The sequence below is a fragment of the Cyprinus carpio genome, chromosome B5 (assembly GCF_018340385.1).
Source record: "Cyprinus carpio isolate SPL01 chromosome B5, ASM1834038v1, whole genome shotgun sequence".
Lineage (NCBI taxonomy): Eukaryota > Metazoa > Chordata > Actinopteri > Cypriniformes > Cyprinidae > Cyprinus > Cyprinus carpio.
This window is the reverse complement of record NC_056601.1, coordinates 27,751,793-27,770,201: the sequence shown is the minus strand read 5'-3', so window position 1 is coordinate 27,770,201 and position 18,409 is coordinate 27,751,793. Positions and strand designations below refer to the sequence as shown.

At 36.1% G+C, this 18,409-nt stretch overlaps 2 protein-coding genes across 2 annotated transcripts in view; both read right to left on the bottom strand.

Moving 5' to 3' along the window:
* Positions 1–4,207, bottom strand: part of LOC109111025 (ankyrin-1-like) — a 30,594-nt gene extending 26,387 nt beyond the window's left edge. The window contains exons 1-3 of the mRNA XM_042725131.1: positions 4,123–4,207; positions 3,904–4,038; positions 2,877–3,008 (exon numbers count right to left, since the gene is read on the bottom strand). Of these exons, the coding sequence (XP_042581065.1) occupies positions 2,877–3,008; positions 3,904–3,964 (193 nt within the window). The 5' untranslated portion in view covers positions 3,965–4,038; positions 4,123–4,207. The remainder of the gene's footprint in view (positions 1–2,876; positions 3,009–3,903; positions 4,039–4,122) is intronic.
* Positions 4,208–5,762: 1,555 nt separating this feature from the next.
* On the bottom strand, positions 5,763–11,887 carry LOC109102917 (ankyrin-1-like). The gene is made up of 7 exons (XM_042725134.1): positions 11,734–11,887; positions 11,397–11,621; positions 11,161–11,315; positions 10,128–10,339; positions 7,214–7,418; positions 6,327–6,423; positions 5,763–6,189 (listed from the first exon to the last, which is right to left on the bottom strand). Exons 2-7 carry the CDS (start codon positions 11,603–11,605, stop codon positions 5,952–5,954), a joined length of 1,116 nt encoding a protein of 371 aa, XP_042581068.1. The 5' UTR covers positions 11,606–11,621; positions 11,734–11,887; the 3' UTR covers positions 5,763–5,951.
* Between the last annotated feature and the right edge of the window lie 6,522 nt (positions 11,888–18,409).

Genomic DNA, 18,409 nt, shown 5'->3' with positions numbered 1-18,409 from the left:
GTGTCAGTCTTCAATGCGCATTTACAAGAGTACCGCAATGCATTGTACACAGGCCCAAGTATATGTTTTTTACACATATGCTAACGTACATGCACAGTTGTACACATAGCCTTTTAAAGTACACAAATGTAGGTGGTCCACATATGTGCTTTTGAAAGCTTCATCTTTGTCCAGCGTCTGCTCTATTTTACTCCAGAAGTTATGACCTATCAAAATGTCTTTGTACTATTTTAAAATAAAATTGCAACCCCCTAATAACCCTCTCACACAAGCACTTGTCAATGTAGGCATCTGTTATTGTTGCAGTCTCCGCTATTTAGTTGTGCTGTCTCTTTAGTTTCTTTTCTACTGTGAAACTGAAGCCCGGGCCAGTGTTGCCACCTTGTGGATCAACTGATTAGTGCAAAACCAAGTCAATGCACATGTGTCCATGTTACAAGAATTGGATGGTGTGCGTACAGCACACACATACTATTCTGGTGACGAAATTTGCATCACAGGCACTATACGTGGACCCTCAAATATGGCAAATTATACTTTGACCTTTAGGGAACTGGGGCAAAATAATAGACAGCTAACACCTGCTACAGAGCAGGTGACAACTGAAAGCCTAATCCTTTTTTCTTCTTAGATTTACAGTGGGCCTGCATAGCTGCCACAGCTGAACTAAAAAGCCCATCTGGGGATAGTGAGGTGTCTAGGAACAACAGGGGGCTCTTATCAATGGTCTTAGAGATGTTCAGTCACAGATGCCCTTGAGCTGCCACTGACAAGATCCACTGTTGTGCATATTTCCTTCCACTAGTCCCTTAATCAAAGGTTTTGACCAGGTCAGCCTGGAGTTCTGCAACATAGAAAAGTAGGAATCACATGTTTGCTGGACATTCAACCTCTAGGTGCTCAACAGCTTGGCGATAGACAGCCTTGGCTGTGAAGAAGAGAAACCTCATTGTGTCTTGAACAAACATATTGGCATCCTCTTCAGATGGCTTATCCTGCTTGGACTGGGAAGGAATATGCCATGGTAGGAATATGCTATGTGGGAAGTCGTGGCCTAATTGGCTTAATTTTCTGTGGTCGTGTCTTGGGCCAGCAATACCACGACTGAGGTGCCCTTGAGCAAAGCACCGAACCCCCAATTGCTACCTGGGTGCCACAGCATAAATGGCTTCCCACTGCTCCGGGTGTGTGTTCACGGTGTGTGTGTGTTCACTGCTGTGTGTGTGCACTTTGGATGGGTTAAATGCAGAGCACGAATTCTGAGTATGGGTCACCATACTTGGCTGTACAGTATGTATGTCACGTCACTTTAGAGTCAGCTGTGCATTTCATTTAATCTCAATTAGAATTGCAATAGTTCTACACCACAAGCAATAGCAGCCTGTTTACATTGAATGGTTCCCAAAGTTGTTTTTGGAGCCCTTCAACACTGCACATTTTGAATGTCTCATTTGTCTGACACACCCATTTCAGGCCTTGGAGTGTCTACTAATGAGCTGATGACATTAATCTGTGAGTCTGATTAAGGAAAATTACAAAAGGTGCACTGTTGGGGAGGTTCCAGAAACAGTGCTCCAATGCTCCAGTCCCAGGCAAGAAGTCCACACCTGATGCAAGTCCTTCCTCTTATATGATTGCCATATTTTTTATGGCTTACTTTGTGTGCAGTGGCATTCATTATAACTGAGGAATTTTTGTTCTAGCTAGAGCACACTCCTCTTAGTTTGTGATTTTATTGCCATCCGAATCTAGAATGCAGGTATTTTTCTTCCACAACATTTTATTTACAGTGGACAATAATGCAATTGACCATGTGAGCAGCAAGTTCCCATGTTCTTTGGATCGCAGACCTCGTTCTTCTGCTGTGTATAAATCGCCATCCGAATCCATGAGTTTTATTACAGAAACAATTACTGTCCAAATGGGGCAAACCTAATTACTGATATTTCAGCAAAAACAATCAATCATCATGACATCCTTATCTAAATGGAGTCAACAAGTGGGGTGCAGCCATATCCTTATCTAAATGGTTCATTGACTCGCCCTTGCTATGTGGGTACATGTGGGTTGAATGGGTGCGGCTCATCAGCGCGGCTCGTGTTCCGCTGATGAGCTGATCCGCGCCAGCTGTTTTGAATGAGTAAGTCCTATATATTGTTTGTCACTCCGTCTTGTCTTTGTCAGATGGTTGATGAGGTTCCCAGGTAGGCACTGGCGCGTCTTTTCCCCTTGCTCCAGTTCCTGGTGTCCGTTTGGATTTCTGCCTTGTTCGGAGGATCGTGTTCTGGTTTCCTGCTAGCTGTCTGCTTGGATTTCTGCCTTGTTCGGAGGATCGTGTTCTGGTTTCCTGCTAGCTGTGACCTACACTACCTCTGTTCTTTGGTGTTAATAAATACTACTGTCACTTGCTATTGGATCCTTGACTGTTCTTTCGAGCCATGAAGTGGGGTGCAGCCATAAGGTGGCATGAAACCCTCTTAATTCAACAACAGTTATTTCTACCTCTGATTTGAAAAGGTTTCAGATATGGGGGCATGGAAAACGTTGGTAAGATGGGAAGGTAGAGGGGTGGTTAGAGAGAGGAGACTGCATGATAAGAGGAAGGGGCCTGAAGCGCAGCAAGACTGTTAATTTGCATACCCGCAATCTGGGCACTCACTTTCTAAAGTTTTATATACAGAAACAAAACTTTAGCTATGCTACCTTTGTTGAATCCCACAGCACTGCACATTAAAAGCATGCTTATACTTATAGCAACAAATATGGCAGCATGTTCATATAGTTACGTCACATGAGACAGATGAATAAGGTTCCATTTGCTCAAAAATAATTTAGGTATTCTTAGGATCATTGTGAATGGACACTATGGCACTCACTGTTGGCTCTCTTCCCCTCTCGAGTAGTCCACAGGTTGAGCAGCGTTGAGCTCTGCTCTAAAAGGGAGTTGGGATTCTCCACACGGATCTTATTTATTTCATCTACATTAAACTGCAGTTCACGTCCCAACTCTGCAAAGGAATTAGATATGATACATTATGCCCCGGCATTAATGAATATGTAAAAAAAGAAACAATTCAACAATCAAACTATGAATCAGTAATCAGTGTCAAAATAAGTTAAAGTGGACAAAGCGAACATTTTGAAAGCACTGCACATTTATTTTCTTTTTTAATCATAGATTCATGCTTTAGTGCTGTATTTATGCTCCACTTTTCTTGAAGAATATGCAAGTTTAAAATATGTTCAAATTTGCATATGTAAATTAAGTGTAGACAGGAGCGTGTTTATTGACAACAACTGCAGGCAATGAAATTGCAGTGAAATAAGAAAAATTTGCATATATTTGCATTTATGATATAGAAGTATATGACATGATTTGACATGCCTCCTTCAAATTCTCTCATCATTGCCACATTTTGTACAAAGAATATATTTAGTTAATTCAGTTCATTTAGAAACCGAATGTTAAATCTTCTTTAAATGGTAATTTATGTAACTACTCTTTATCTGCAATAACTTTCCAATAGATTTACTAATTTAATCAGTTGGTCATTGATTTGTCCATTAATTCATCACTTGATTATTACGTTGCATGAATGGGCCCCCATATGAAGTCCCTAGCATGAAAAAAAGTTTAGCTTGTGCAAAATGTTCTTTTTGTAAAGCCAAAAAAATTAAGCCAATCTTAGTCAGTATTTAATCTCATCTGCACAAGCTAGACAATGTAAAATGTTCTTGAGCTTTGGTAAATTTGGACCTTAAAGTAAATGACTTGTCAAAACATTTTGTATTCTATATATACAGTAACAGAGAAATAACATTCAGATATGCATTGACAAGACATGACCAGTTAAGCATTATGCTTGTTAAGCAAAAGAAGTGCATTCAAAACCACACACTCACCAGCCCAGCTCAGGCCTAGCTGTTCAGCTATTAAAGCCATCTTTAACTCCATCCTTTCCATGGCGCTCAGTGATGCTGCAGAAACCAGACCATCATTGGCTCAAGAGTTCAGCAATCTGATGCTGCAGCTCACATCTTATTTAAAGCAGGGTCAGGCAAAGGTTGTATGAGATTTGGGGGCTTAACATGCAGGAGATGTCAGTGTGGGAGCAATCTTACCCATGGCTGGTTCATTTAGAGCACTGTATTTTTCCCTCAGAGCTAAAGGAGTCAGAGTTCTCCTTCGTTCATCACTTCCTATAATCTGTTATAAAGAAATAAACACTGTTAGAGCACAGCTGTAGATTTAACTATATATGTAAGCATCTGTTTGTGTATGAAATGTAAACGTGAGAACAGTGATTATCGACATTTGCTATGTTACCTTAATGCATGGCGGCATGGTAACGTTGAGGTTGCACAACACATGTTGATTATCTTCATATTTGGTTGATTTGCGCAAGAAAGACAAGAAACCAGAAGGATCTTTACTGCTGTCCCTCACCTGGGGAAAGGAGAAAGAGATGGATATACCAAAATATATACAAACATATACCAAGACAACTATTTGTTCAGAAATATTAAAGAAAACTATTCATCATATAGCGCCTTCTTTCCGGAAGTATAGTCATGATATTTTGTTTGATTTTTTGTTCATGGGCATGAGATATATATTCTCTCCAAAAGAACACAAAAAAGACATTTTGCAGAATGTCCCATTTCTTTTGTGGATCTTCTGCAGTGAATGGGTGCCATCAGAATGAAAGTTATTTCAATAACCTACAAGAAATCCACATGACTCCAATTCATTAGTATCTTGTGAGGTGAAAAGCTGTGTGTTTGTAAGAAACAAATCCATTAAGACATTTTTTAACTTTAAACCATTCTTTCCAGCTAAAATATGAGTCTTTCTGATGTGAAAGGACAACAGGAGATAGACTTTTTCACTGGAGGAAGTGTTATTATAGATTATGGACTCATATTTTAGCTGTAATCAATGGTTTAAAGTTAAAACATCTTGATGGATTTGTTTCTTACAAACACGCAGCTTTTCATCTTTTTACAAGAAGTTAAAATATGGACTGGAGTCATGTGGATTACTTGTGGATTATTGTAATGTTTTTATCGGCTGTTTGGACTCTCATTCTGACGGCACCCATTCACCGCAGAGGATCCAATGGTGAGCAAGTGATGTAAAATCTAACAAAGAAATAAACTCATCTAGGTTCTAGTTCACCATGGGTGAAAGAACATATTTTAGAGGAAATAAGGGAAACATGTACTGTAACTGGCTGTGATGACTTTACCTTGACAGACACAGGCAGTCTGTTGTCTCTGAAGGCTTGGAAGCTGAAACTGCGGGGCTGCTGTGCTGCCTTCCTTATGGGAACCAAGTTTCCTGAACACTCCAAATACAGCGGCATTCCCTCCATGACCTACAGAACATACGGCAACCAGCAGATGCAGCTTAAATTAAACATTTGATAATATCTAGCAAAGTCAGCGTGATACATCATTAACAACACATTTGCTTTTGTAATGTTCTGTAATGTTTATATTTAAGAATATTCAAAGAGCTAAAAAAAAAAATAATAAAAAAAAACTGTTAGCTTTGGACTATGAAAAACATGTTTTATTCCATAAGGTGCAAGTTTGCGTAGGATTATGGAGTTATTTTTCTGAGAGGAATTCAAAATTTCTGAGAGGAAATTGCTTCTATATCAAAATTTTGTGAGTTATTATGTTTATATGATAAATTATTATTGTTAGTACTTTAGTTGTAGTAAATGAATCATGTACAGAAAGACCAAGAATGTGAGTTAAAGTTAACAGGGTCCATTTTTATTTCATACTGACTTTAATAATATTTCTTTCCCTGTTCTTTCAGATGCTGTAAATGTAAAAGATACTTTATTGTAGAAATAACACCAGTTGCTGTAAACACACGGAAAAAGAAACAATAGATGCATTATTATGTATTGTCTATATGAAGTCTGTGACACACTATATCATATGACCTCGATGTCTCTACTGCGAGCCACTTCAGTGAAGTTCTCGTGTTGCTCCAGGGTTTTGTCCATTTTGTCATCAGTCATGCAATAACAGCGGAGTCGACCCTCTCGTGCTTCATTCATCTTTGCAAAAACTACAAACTTGGCCATGTATGGCACGGCTGACAGCTCACGGTACAGGAGGTTGGCAAAGGACACGGCCTCTGCAGTCCGAGGACAGTCTGCCAGCCAGAAACTGTGGGAGAGCAAAACAGATCTGAGTCACATTTTAAATATGACCAAGGTTGAATAATAACATAGTGCTGTGAAGATGACACACACTGAGAACTTCTGAAATAAACTAACACATGATGTACAGGTTATGATACTTACCGGGCAGAGACATTGGTGGTGAAACTGGCGCAGCCATTGGCATAAATAAGTTTGGTGGTGCCAGTTATATCTTCCCACTGGGCTGGAGCTGTGCCGCCTATGAAATGTAGAGAAAGTAAATATGCTATAGACAAGTCTTTATTTTAAAGGTGTTTAAAAAAGAGCCTTGCTCAGGTGCTGTATTTGATCACTTTGTTTGTGTACTTTTGTTTTTAAACTGATGATAATGTAATATTTTTTTAACCTTAGAACCCTGCTTACATTGATCACTCTTGCACATTTGTTGAGCAGTGTAATTTCTGTGCCCCTAGTGGCAAATAAATGGAATAGCAAAAATAATTTGACATGATAATTTTCTCAACATTTTCTAAAGAAGTCTCTGTTTTTTCTTCATCTCGAAAAACAGATATTTTAAAGCACCACAGCCTCATTATTTAGTAGTTCATGAACAGCTTCCTTAGTTGTATGTGCACATTATACTGGTATAAGAAGTATATTAACATTAAAGCAATTAATCAATTTCCTATATATGCATTTGTTATTATTACTTCTTTAAAAAACAAACAAACAAACAAACAAATGAAAAAAAAAAACATACAAAATGATAACAACTCATTTTCCCAATCAGTATTTTTGTCATGTTCACCATTAAAAATATTTAAATATCCTTAAAATAAGATTATTGAGAAGGAAAATTGTATTTGATTTGCAACATTATTACTATTTATATAACATAATAGTACTATATATACATTATAGTATTTATTAATGTCAAATAAGGTTTTAAGTTTTAGTATTTTTGTCATTTTTATTCGTTCTTGTTTTTTAATATTTAGATTTATTTGTATTTTAGTAGTAATTTTAGTACTTGTCTGGCTAATTTTTACCGATGACACTGCAGAGCAGGCGGAGGCTGGTGGTGTCGCCCTCGCCAGCGTCCCGTGGACTTTCCTTCCAGGAGGGAGGCAGTGGAATCCTCAGGCCGATGGGACGGTGAAACTTGCGCCGACGAGGCTCTACTGTCACGACAGGGCTGAATGTGGCTTGGTTCCCTAGAAGCTTGGCCACCAGCTCATCAGGGACTGGCTGTGCCTGAGTGCCGAGGATGGAGGGGGAGAAGAGACCATAACAGAGTGGTAGAGCACAAAGTAAAAGACAGGGGTGGGGAAAAGCAAAGTTGAAAGAGAAGAACATGGAATGAAAGTCAATGGTAGTGTAAGCAATGGTATATTTACATATGAATGCATGAGAGGGAGATTCAGTTCGGAAATGTTTACCAAACATATTTTCATGAGAGAAATCAGGGAAAAGAAGAGACAGAAAATATCTCAATATATTTCTGTTTTCTTATTATTGCAATTATTGCACAATGCAATTCAAGACACCAAATTTAGCTTGTCAATCAGTCTCATTTATTAACTGGAAAAAGAGTTACAAACATTATTGAACCAAAGCTGGTGCAAAATTAATTCTCTTGCAGTACAAGACACAGACACAACAAGTTGACCCTGTATTGTTGTAAAGCTTTTGAAGATCTTTAAGTGTGCAGTTCATTATAATAACTGTGTTATTTATTTATGCTCACCCTCAGGCCATCCAATATATTATAGGTGACTTTTTTCTTCAGTGGAACAGTAAAGAATATTTTTGGATGAAACTGTGGTCCTCGGGGATTCATAAAATGTAATTTAGTGGCTGCTGTCAATAAAAGCATATACAGGCAACACAAAATTAATACCCATGGCTCCTGATGATATATTGAGGTCTTATGAACCGAAATGATCAATCTGTGCAAGAAACTGAACATGTAATCCGGTGCCTCAGGCACACGCCCTGAACAGTCTGAAACTGTTTGCGGCTTGAGCAGCACAGATCTGTGTTACTCAATAAAACTCACTTTTGGACGCCTCAAAGTCACTCCGACTCGAAATGAGCTGAAATACTGGCGAATCTGATCATAAGGTGAATTAACTCATTTAGCGCATCACTTCCTCCAACAGTTACTGAACTGAGAAAACAGTTCAACTCAGACCGAAGACCAGTAAGCATCTGATATGCATCAACCAAGCACTTCAATGAAGGTGCCAAATTAAAGTTTTTATAGTTTCTCTTTGTTTATGTAAAGTGAGTGTTCGCTGAAAAGAACCAAATTTCCTCATTTGCCTGTGGCTATGGATTACAGGTATTAATGTTGTAAATAATGTTCAGTTTCTTACAAAGATCAATCGTTTCGCTTAATAAGACCTCAATATATTGTCCGAAGTCACAGATATTAATTTTGTGTTCTCTGATATGCTTTTTTATTCTCAAATATGGGTAGCTGCAGGCTTGCATTTATTGAATCACAAATCACCATGGCAAAAATCTTTTTTTCTGTTCGACTCAAGACAAAAAGTCATCTACATCTTGAATGGCCTGAAGGTGAGTAAATTAACAGCAAATTTTCATTTTGGGGTGAACTATTCCTTTAAGCACATATTTATTGAACACTGTTGGATCAAGAGAGGAGGTATTGAGCAAGATTAGACAGAAAGTCTTTCTCCCAGAGTTTGGTATATAGTGTATGATGGTCCAACATTTTAAGTTCTGTTAAGAATCAGTGGTCAGTGCCAGTCAATGTCATTGAACCGACCTGAGAAATCTTCCAAGAATATGAGAAACATCTCAAAGAAAACGGAAAAATACTTCTGTATGTTATTGCCGCAAAATATATGAACTATTATGGTCAATTTTATTTTATGCCACCTCAAAATAACTGACTTCCTGACATCCAGTGTTTTAAACAACACAAAAAATTATAAATGAACTGCTTAGAATTCAGCACAAGGGGAACTGATCAAGTTTGTCAATACATTTAGAGTTTTCAATTACTGTATTAGGTCAATTCTCAAAAAGAAGAAACAACAAAAATGAAGCATAAAAGAATAATAATAATGTAGCAAATGACACAGATGAATAAACAAATGATGGGTTAAAAACAAGAAAAAAAATCAGCTTTGGTATGAGCTGGTTGTTACACTTGCAGGGCAAAGAAAACAGAAATAAACATATGCATGAGTCTTGCACAACTATTTCATTCTAAGTTCTAGGTTTTGAAATTTAAAATATAAAACTGCATTTAAAATGTAAAAAAAAAATTTGTGTACTGTAGCTAATAAAGTTTTTAAAAAACGAATAAAATTTTCAAAAGGTAGTACAGTATAATTCAGTAAGACAATTTATCTTATGAAAGTTTGCTTTTATAAGGTGCTTCAGATATTTGTAATAGTACAGAAAATGCTCATCATTCAATTAAAACTCTCACAATTCAATGAGCTTCAACTTCCATGTCTTTTATCCTCATCAACTTACAATTCCCTCAATCAAAACCTGCAAAACTTTCATCCATTCTCAACTTTTGCTGTTTTTATGCACTACTTTTTACTGCACTGTAAATGTGTCTGTATATGTTCATCTGTAGAAATAACCTATGTTTAATTTAAGCAGAAAGTAGACAAAGCATACCATCACATACTATACCATATTTCATCATTCATTTTTACCATCATCAAACTCAATCATAGAGATCTAAACAACTTACAAAATTACATTCATTCACATTCCAAAGAAACAAGGTTAAGCCCATAATTCATTTTGAGAGATGAAAGATGAAATGTTTTGTCACGTTTGATGTCTCATGACCAGACAGGAAAACAACAACAACAAAAGCTAAAAGCTGTCAGATACATTATGATAGTATGCAGGAGATAAGCTTCCTCCATTTTCCATCACATCTTCCTCCTCATTATCCTCCCATCTCACCTGCAGTCCGAGACGGACACGCTTGGTGACGGCTGTCTCAGGAAAACTGGCCTGGACCATGGGCACCAGCTTACTGTTGAGATAACCCCCTTCTGGGCCAATCAGATCGTTCTCCTGCTGGATACGGGACACCACAGCAAAGTATAGCGGGAAGTCGGTCGAGATGATGCGCCTGATTCTTTTCTTCCCAAGTTCCTCCTGACTCTCAAGGTCTTTAGTGTGCAGTTAATACAATATTGAAATAAATTAAAATACAATATAAGACAAAATTATCACAGTTCACTGAAACACTGTACATTTGTGACCTTGGACTACAAGACCAGTCATAAGAGGGAAATTTTTCTAAATTGAGATTTATACATCATCTGAAAGCTGAATAAATAAGCTTATTGGACAGGACAATATTTGGCCGAGATACAACTATCGGAAAATCTGGAATATGAGGGTGCAAAAAAATCTAAATATTGATAAAATTACCTTTAAAGCTGCCCAAATGAATTCCTTAGCAATTCATATTACTAATCAAAAATTTAGTTTTGATATATTTACGGTCGGAAATTTACAACATATCTTCATGGAACAGAATCTTTACTTAATATCCTAATGATTTTTGCCATAAAAGAAAAATTCATAATTTTGACCCATACAATGTATTTTTGGCTATTGCTTCAAATATACCCGTGCGACTTAAGACTGGTTTTGTGGTCCAGGGTCACATTTATGCATTCTTTATAAAGCCTGTAAAGGAATAGTTGACAAAAAAAATTAATTAGCTGTAAATGTACTCCTACTCTCAGGCCATCCAATATATAGTTTGCTTCTTCATGGAAAGAAGACAAAATTTCTCCAAATCTGTTTTCATGAAGAAACAAACTCATGTACATTTTGGATGGCCTGAGGGTGAGTACATTTTTGGGTTAACTATAGCTTATAGAGATACTTAACAACAAATGTAACTGTATACATGGAAAACTGTCAATACAGTATAACCAAATTTATATCACTTCAAATTACAGCAAGAATGAGTACACACCTTCATCCATGCCATTGAGGATGGTCTCTAGGACCTCGTCACCATAACGATTACGATGCTCCTTCCAGACTGATCCATTTTCACTCCGCAAGACTACTAGTTCACGATCTCCCCGACCAAGTGCAGCGAAATGGGGAATCTCTACAATCACAGGCCTTCAGGAGCAATGGGAGTTGTGTTAGTTTGCAGTCTCAATTTAATTGATCTTGTTTTATTAGCAAAACTGGTTTCCTTACCCTAAGAACTGCATGCCAGCTGGACCAAGAGAGATGATACGGCTGGCGAGACCTTCACCCTCCACCAGAGGAGGTGGTGTGGCAAGTTTCTGCGGCTTCACCAGGCGACAGGTGATGCGTGTTGGAGCGGCACAGGTACGAGGAGGAATGATGACACGCAGGCCGTTATGTCTGCTGCCTCTCATTGAGCCGCCACGAGCATCTACCATGAAGCTCACCAGGAACCTGCAGAACCATAAGGACAAAGATAATAAATTAACTCATGATATTTCAATTTCAAGTATTCGATTCCTTAAAAATGTGCACAATGTTTTTTAGGCAGAGGTAAGAAACTAACCCGGTGTGGATGGGGCTTGCTACTGGACTGACATTGTCTGACGTCTCTGTGGCTGGACTGCTGGGGATCAGTGAATCCTCATCATACTCCTTGGGCAAAGGAAGTGGGGTGTGCTGCTGTACATGTGTAGATGTGTAAAAATGATACAAATAAAAAACAATAATAAAAATTAGATAATATACACTACCGTTCAAAAGTTTGGGCTTAGTAAGGTTTGTAATAGTTTTTGAAAGGTGTGGCTTCTGCTAACAAAGGCCGCATTTATTTGATCAAACAGACAGTAAATACAGTAATATTGTGAGACATTACAATTTAAAATAAACGTTTTCTACTGTAATACATTTTAAAATGCAATTTATTCCTGTGATTAAAGCTGAATTTTCTGCATTGCTGCTCCAGTCTTCATTGTCACATGATCTTTTAGAAATCATTCTAATATGATGATTTGCTGTTCAAAAAACATTTCTTCCTATTTTTAGTTTTGAAAACAGTTGTGCTGCTTCATAATTTTTGTGGAAACCGTGATGCATTTTTCAGGATTCTTTCATGAATAGAAAGTTCAAAGAACAACATTTATTTGAAATAAATATCTGTTGTAACATTATAAATCTCTTTACTGTCACATTTGATCAATTTAATGTGTCCTTGCTGAATAAAAGTATATAAAAAAACTTAGTGACCCCAAACTTTTGACATTTTAAAATGTAAGTATAGGAGTCAAAGACACTTGTAAAATGAGACCTATGAAACTACCATGCACTCATTTAAAAAAAAATTGTAATTTGAGTGCTATGGTTCTTGTTTGCACTCATTTACTGTTTCAGGAGACACACAGGGGATCCTTGGAATAGCAGGAGAATGATTCCTAAGAAACACAAGTTAGAAATAAGTCTGACACAAAGGAATATGTAAATGACAGTTCCCCAGTCCCATAATTATTCATCTCGGAGGCCTTTCCTCAGTTTGGGCTCTGATCTTTTCTATTCAATCTAGTTTCTTCCAGCAACATTATGAATTTAGCTCCCCTCTACTTTATACATGTGTCTCTTCTTGTTAAATCTGAATCATCTCCAACATCATCACTGCAACTCTCCCTCGTACTCTAGAACATTCTTGGGGGAAAGGAAATCCTCATCATGGTCCTTTAAGTCCTCCATCTTCAAATACCTGGCACCTTCGTTCCCTAGCAGCTCCTCGCCTGCCGCAACGAGGGGATGAGAAAAGAAAAGAGAAAAAAGAAGATTTAGTGAAAAACATGCTGTCAACTGGAAATGAACACTGAATGAACACTGACTGGACAATATGGAGAGGATATAAATGGATTGAGAGCTGTTGAGTGAGTGTAATATGTTATGACAGTGACAAAGAAGTACCATGGTAATAACACTGTTCTTTTTAAGTTACCGAGTACTATGTAAACACCATGGAATTCATTCAGTACCATGGTATACCAAAGGACAATGGTATAACCATCACTGTATACTGCCACAGTACTTTTTTTTAAAGGGAAAGTAATGCAGTAATGTAATCAGATGACTATTTCCTGTAATGAAGTGAGATAATTTTCAGTAATCACCATCACAATTACTTTTGTTTTGTCATTACATTGCATTTACAATTTTAATGAACAATGATTAATTTATTACCTAAACGTAACATTAAACAATAAATCTTGCTTTGAACAAAGTGATTACGATTCCTTTAAACTGGCTGAAAAACCTGTAAACTAAACAAATACAGAAGTGAAAGGACAATTTGGTATGCCTTTGATTGTCCAAAAATTGTTTAGAAGTTAATGTGACATGATTACTGTTCAAAAGTCTTTTGTTACAATGTTGTAAAAGTAATTAGCATGTATTAACTAATTACTTTCTGCAATAACCTCCCCAACACTGACTGCATATGAGTAAGAATGAAGAAAAGGGAAAGATTTGTGATGGACATGCTGCAACAAAACATATCAAAGGAAATTAATGTGTATGTGTGTGTGTTTTTGTAATATAATTTGTGTTTGAGTGTGTTTCAAAGGTATGATTTTAATTTAAATAAAAATGAGTCCACTGATATCATGCTGCTAAATGCATAGTCATACAGTATATAAACTGTGCTTGTTTTCATTAAAAAGGAGACATTAATCTAAATTGTGTATAATAAGGTCTTTATAAATCATCCTCTTGGGAAGTTGTCTTGCAAACACAATATACCTGGTTTACTTAATCAACAAACAAGCATTTCAAAAACAAAAGTTTCAAGCAGCATTCAGTGGTAGGCAAACTTTAAAAAAAACTTTCATATTGTATCTAGAACCTGTAAGGTATATGAATATACGGTATGTTTGTGTGCCTATATAAACGCATATACTAAATATAGCATATACATTTTGTATATAGCAAATGTATATAGTCAATATATATATATATACTGAATGACGAAACTTAATTTTTAGCATTGGATTTGCACAAGGCAGGCATGTGAAGCACATCCATGTGAGAGCCTGGATGCATGTGAAACACACCTTTAAAATCTGTAATTACACAAGGAGCTGAAATGCAGTACTGTCCACAGCATAAATCCAGATTTGATATGACCAGTAAATATATATTGATTCTTAAAAATGTGGTGTGACAATATATCACTGATTTTGCAAATTGGAATTCTGAAGAAACCAAATGCATGAATATAATGTGGTAATGTTATATTTATTATTACTTAATCAGTATTTCTGTCTTGTAAATTTATTTACTACATCTCTAATTAAATTTGTTCTTAGGCAGTTTTGCTTCTCAAATAACTTTATAAATAAATTTGTCACTAGACAAAAAGACAAAAATACCACACATTTAAAATAATATATAAAAATACGTAATTTTTCCCCAATATCGACCATGAACCACCACTCATTTATACCACAGTGCATGATAACTGTTTTACTGAGAGAACTAAATCAGTGCTTCTTCAGAAAAAAATGAAAAAGGAGATGTAGCAGGTTAGTGGGACAGTTAAGTGTTCTGGATCAGTTAGATACCTTCAGGAATAAATGCAGGCTTATTAACATCAATGCACACATGCTAATGACACATCCATTATAATTTTCAAAGTGTACCAGAGAATGACAGTGTTTGTTGTGTGTGTGTGTGTGTGCCTGAAATGAAGTCACTGACAATGGTCACTGCACAAAGAAGAAAGAGGGAAATTCATACCTAATGAAAGCTGTGAAATTCCTAGAAAAACCAAGAGCAGGATGCTCCTTAAATGGCCACTCATTTAAAGACATTATTATGCTAACAACTCTTAAACCAAGCATGACATTAAACAGAGAGCTGTACCTTCATCTTCAGACACATCCAAGATCTCGTCAACTGTCTCAGGGAAACTCATGCGGTGCTTTTCTGTGGTGCTCAAAGGAAAATGTTCATTACAACACATGACTTTCTACTTAGTCTTTTTAAATTCATTTTACAGTATCCATTGTATGAGATTAATTTTGTAAAATCTGCATCTCACCATGGTAACTGTCTCTTCAGTGACCAGTTTGAGCACATCAATGACTGAGATGTATCCAAGGCGCTTCGCGATGGCAAGAGCTGACGTGCCATTCTGTAGGAAACGGAAATGTTTTCATGGGCATTTGTCAGCATCCAACATATTTTAAAATGATGGTAATCAGTTAAAAGAGGTTGGGCTCTTACAGACGTAATTTCATTTGGTTGTGCGCCATGTTTCAGGAGAAGCGTCACAATGTCCGTATGGCCCTGCTGAGCAGCCTGATGTAGCGGCGTATATCCCATCTAACAGCCCCAAAAAGAGGACAGACTCACAGTCAGATTTCATAAGAAAGAGAAATCTCTTCTCTGGCTCCTCAAATGTGTCTCCTGCAGAGTTTCAGATCCTAATATTGTCTTATTGTGTTTGAAAATAAACAAATTCATTCTACTCTTATTCCAAGGAATAGCAAACCCCTACAGTCATTTAAAAATGAAACAATTTACAAAGCTGAACAAAGCAAAACCGATCTTTCATTTACCCTGGTCTTGCAGTTTACATTGGCCTGTTGCTGTAAGAGGAACTTAACCATCTTGACATTGCCATAATGACAAGCCACATGAAGTGGAGTGTAACCCATCTGAAGAGAAATCAACAGTGATTATTATTATCAATATTAATGTGAATAATTATGTATAATTATGTATTTCATTGTAAGAGATGCAAGTTTTTACCCGTGTGGCAGCGTAGACAGACGCCTCATGTTTCACTAGTATTTCAGCAATGCCAACATGACCCTCCTGAGCCACGAGGTGAAGAGGAGTCAGACCACTCTGAGGAGAGACAAGAGACGTGTCAATATATGGACAGAAAGCAAGATATTGCGTGCATGTGTGTTTATAATGTTGAGAGAGGTTCAACTTAAAAAGAGGTGTGCACGTTTGTTCACATTAACTAATGCATTAACAAATGTAAAAATTAAGCTATAAATGTTAAGAAAGACATTAATATATTTAAAAGTTAATAATAACAAATATTAACTCTAAACAGATCTTGTTTATTGTTAGTTTGTGGTAGATAATGCATTAACTACTTGAAGATATTAATGTTAAAAAATGCATTAGTATATTTACATATTAACATTAATTACTTTTATATGAATATCTTGTTCATTAATGTTAACAAATGCATGAACTAATGTTAACAAATACAATTTTGATGTCACTGCAATATTTGCAAACTGATGTGTATGGAGCCCTGCACATAACATGCAAGAAAAAATAAATAAATTGTGCGCACGATTTACTAATTCGTTCCCTCAATGTACTAAAACGTGCACACGATTACTATTGCGTTCCCTCGATTTTCTATTTGCGCACGATTTAGCTAAATCGTCGAGGGAACAAATTAGTAAATCGTGCGCACAATTTATAAATCGAGTGAACAAAATATTAAATCGAGGGAATGCAATAGTAATCGTGTGCACGTTTTAGTACATTGAGGGAACAAATTAGTAAATTGGCGCAAGAGTTAGCCTACTATTTTTTCCTGCATGCCATGTGTGGGGCTCCGTAGATGTGTGATGTTTTAATGAATTGCCATTTTCTTTTTTAAGCTCTCTTAGATAGGTGCATATTTTACAATCTGACACAGAAGCACAATTATTTCCTTTTTATTTATTTTTTATTTTATTTTACCAATCTTTCAAAAACTAAGAGCAGCAAATTAAGCCATTTCATTTTGCCTTCTATTTATCAGTAGGCAGTGCATGAATCACTAAATAAGGTACAAAAGTGTTCAGATTTTTTAATGAATTGCCTTTTTCTTTTTTAAGCTCTCTTAGATAGGTGCATATTTAAGTTCTTTTATTTCAAATGATCAAATAAAAAAATGTGAATCCTCATGATTTGACTTCTTTAACATCTTTTTGCTGGCATGCAAATACTTGCTTTCAAGGAAATGTAAATTTCTTTTGTTTCTGCTCTTTTCATCAATTAAATTGCTTTTGGAAGGGGGTTAATTTTTTTTACATTTTTTTTTTTTTGGATGGATGAAATTGTTGTAGTGTAGTATTATTTTATTTTTTAGATTTTTTTTTTTTTGCCTGCTTTGAGATAAGCAGCAACACCATATCTGGTTGGCCCTCTTGGGAGGCTAGGTGTAATGGTGTGACCCCTTGCAATGACTCAGCATTGGCAGAAGCTCCATGCTGCAGTAAACTGCTTGCTACCTCCACCTGGTTCTGTTTGGAAGCAATGTGGAGCGGAGTGTAGCCATTCTGAGGAGAAAAAAAAGAGGCAACAGGTTAATGCACTTTGTGGCTAGAAAAAATACTTCAAAATAATGATTAAGACTGAGAGTGTTTTAAGTGTGTTAAGCAGGGTGATAAATAGTGTCATACCCGAGCGGCACTGTGTGGTGAGCCGCCTTTGTTGAGCAAAAGATTGACTACATCGAGGTTGTTATGATGGACAGCCACGTGCAACGGTGTGAGTCCAACCTATAAAGGAGAAGACGTCTTACTTCACTAACATCAATAGTACCAAATGAAAATGCAATAGATACAGTATGAATGATAAAACAATACCACACCCTTTGTAAAAAAGATGCATTTAATTGTATTTAATTTAATTTGTATTGTACTTCAAATTATTAAAGTACATTTAAAAAAACATACTTGCAGATAATATAATATTAATGAAATATAAAGGCCACTTAAGTGTAATTACAGAGAGATATACTTTCATGACGATGTTTCTTAACACACTTTAGAAAGTAAACTTTGTAATTTTAAGGTAGGTTTTAATTATCTTAATTTAATTGTGTTTTAAAGAAGTACACTTATTTTGATGTATTGACTAACACACTAAAGCAGATGTAAAGTATTGATTAAAATTCGAACTGTATTGTGTTAATATTACTTTAATATATTTGAAATGTACTTATTTGCAATTTCATTATTACAATTGATATTATATTTGTATTTTTACATTTTATAATTATATTTTGTAATATTTAATATATACTAATATACTATTAATAATATGATAGCAATATTTAATACATAGCAGTTTCAACAAAACTGATATTAAAGCATTTTTTAATGTACCATAAATGCTTGTCAGTACATTCATCAGTACACTTTACCTTTATTCCAGTGACAATAGAAGTTATTACTAAATTGCATATAAAT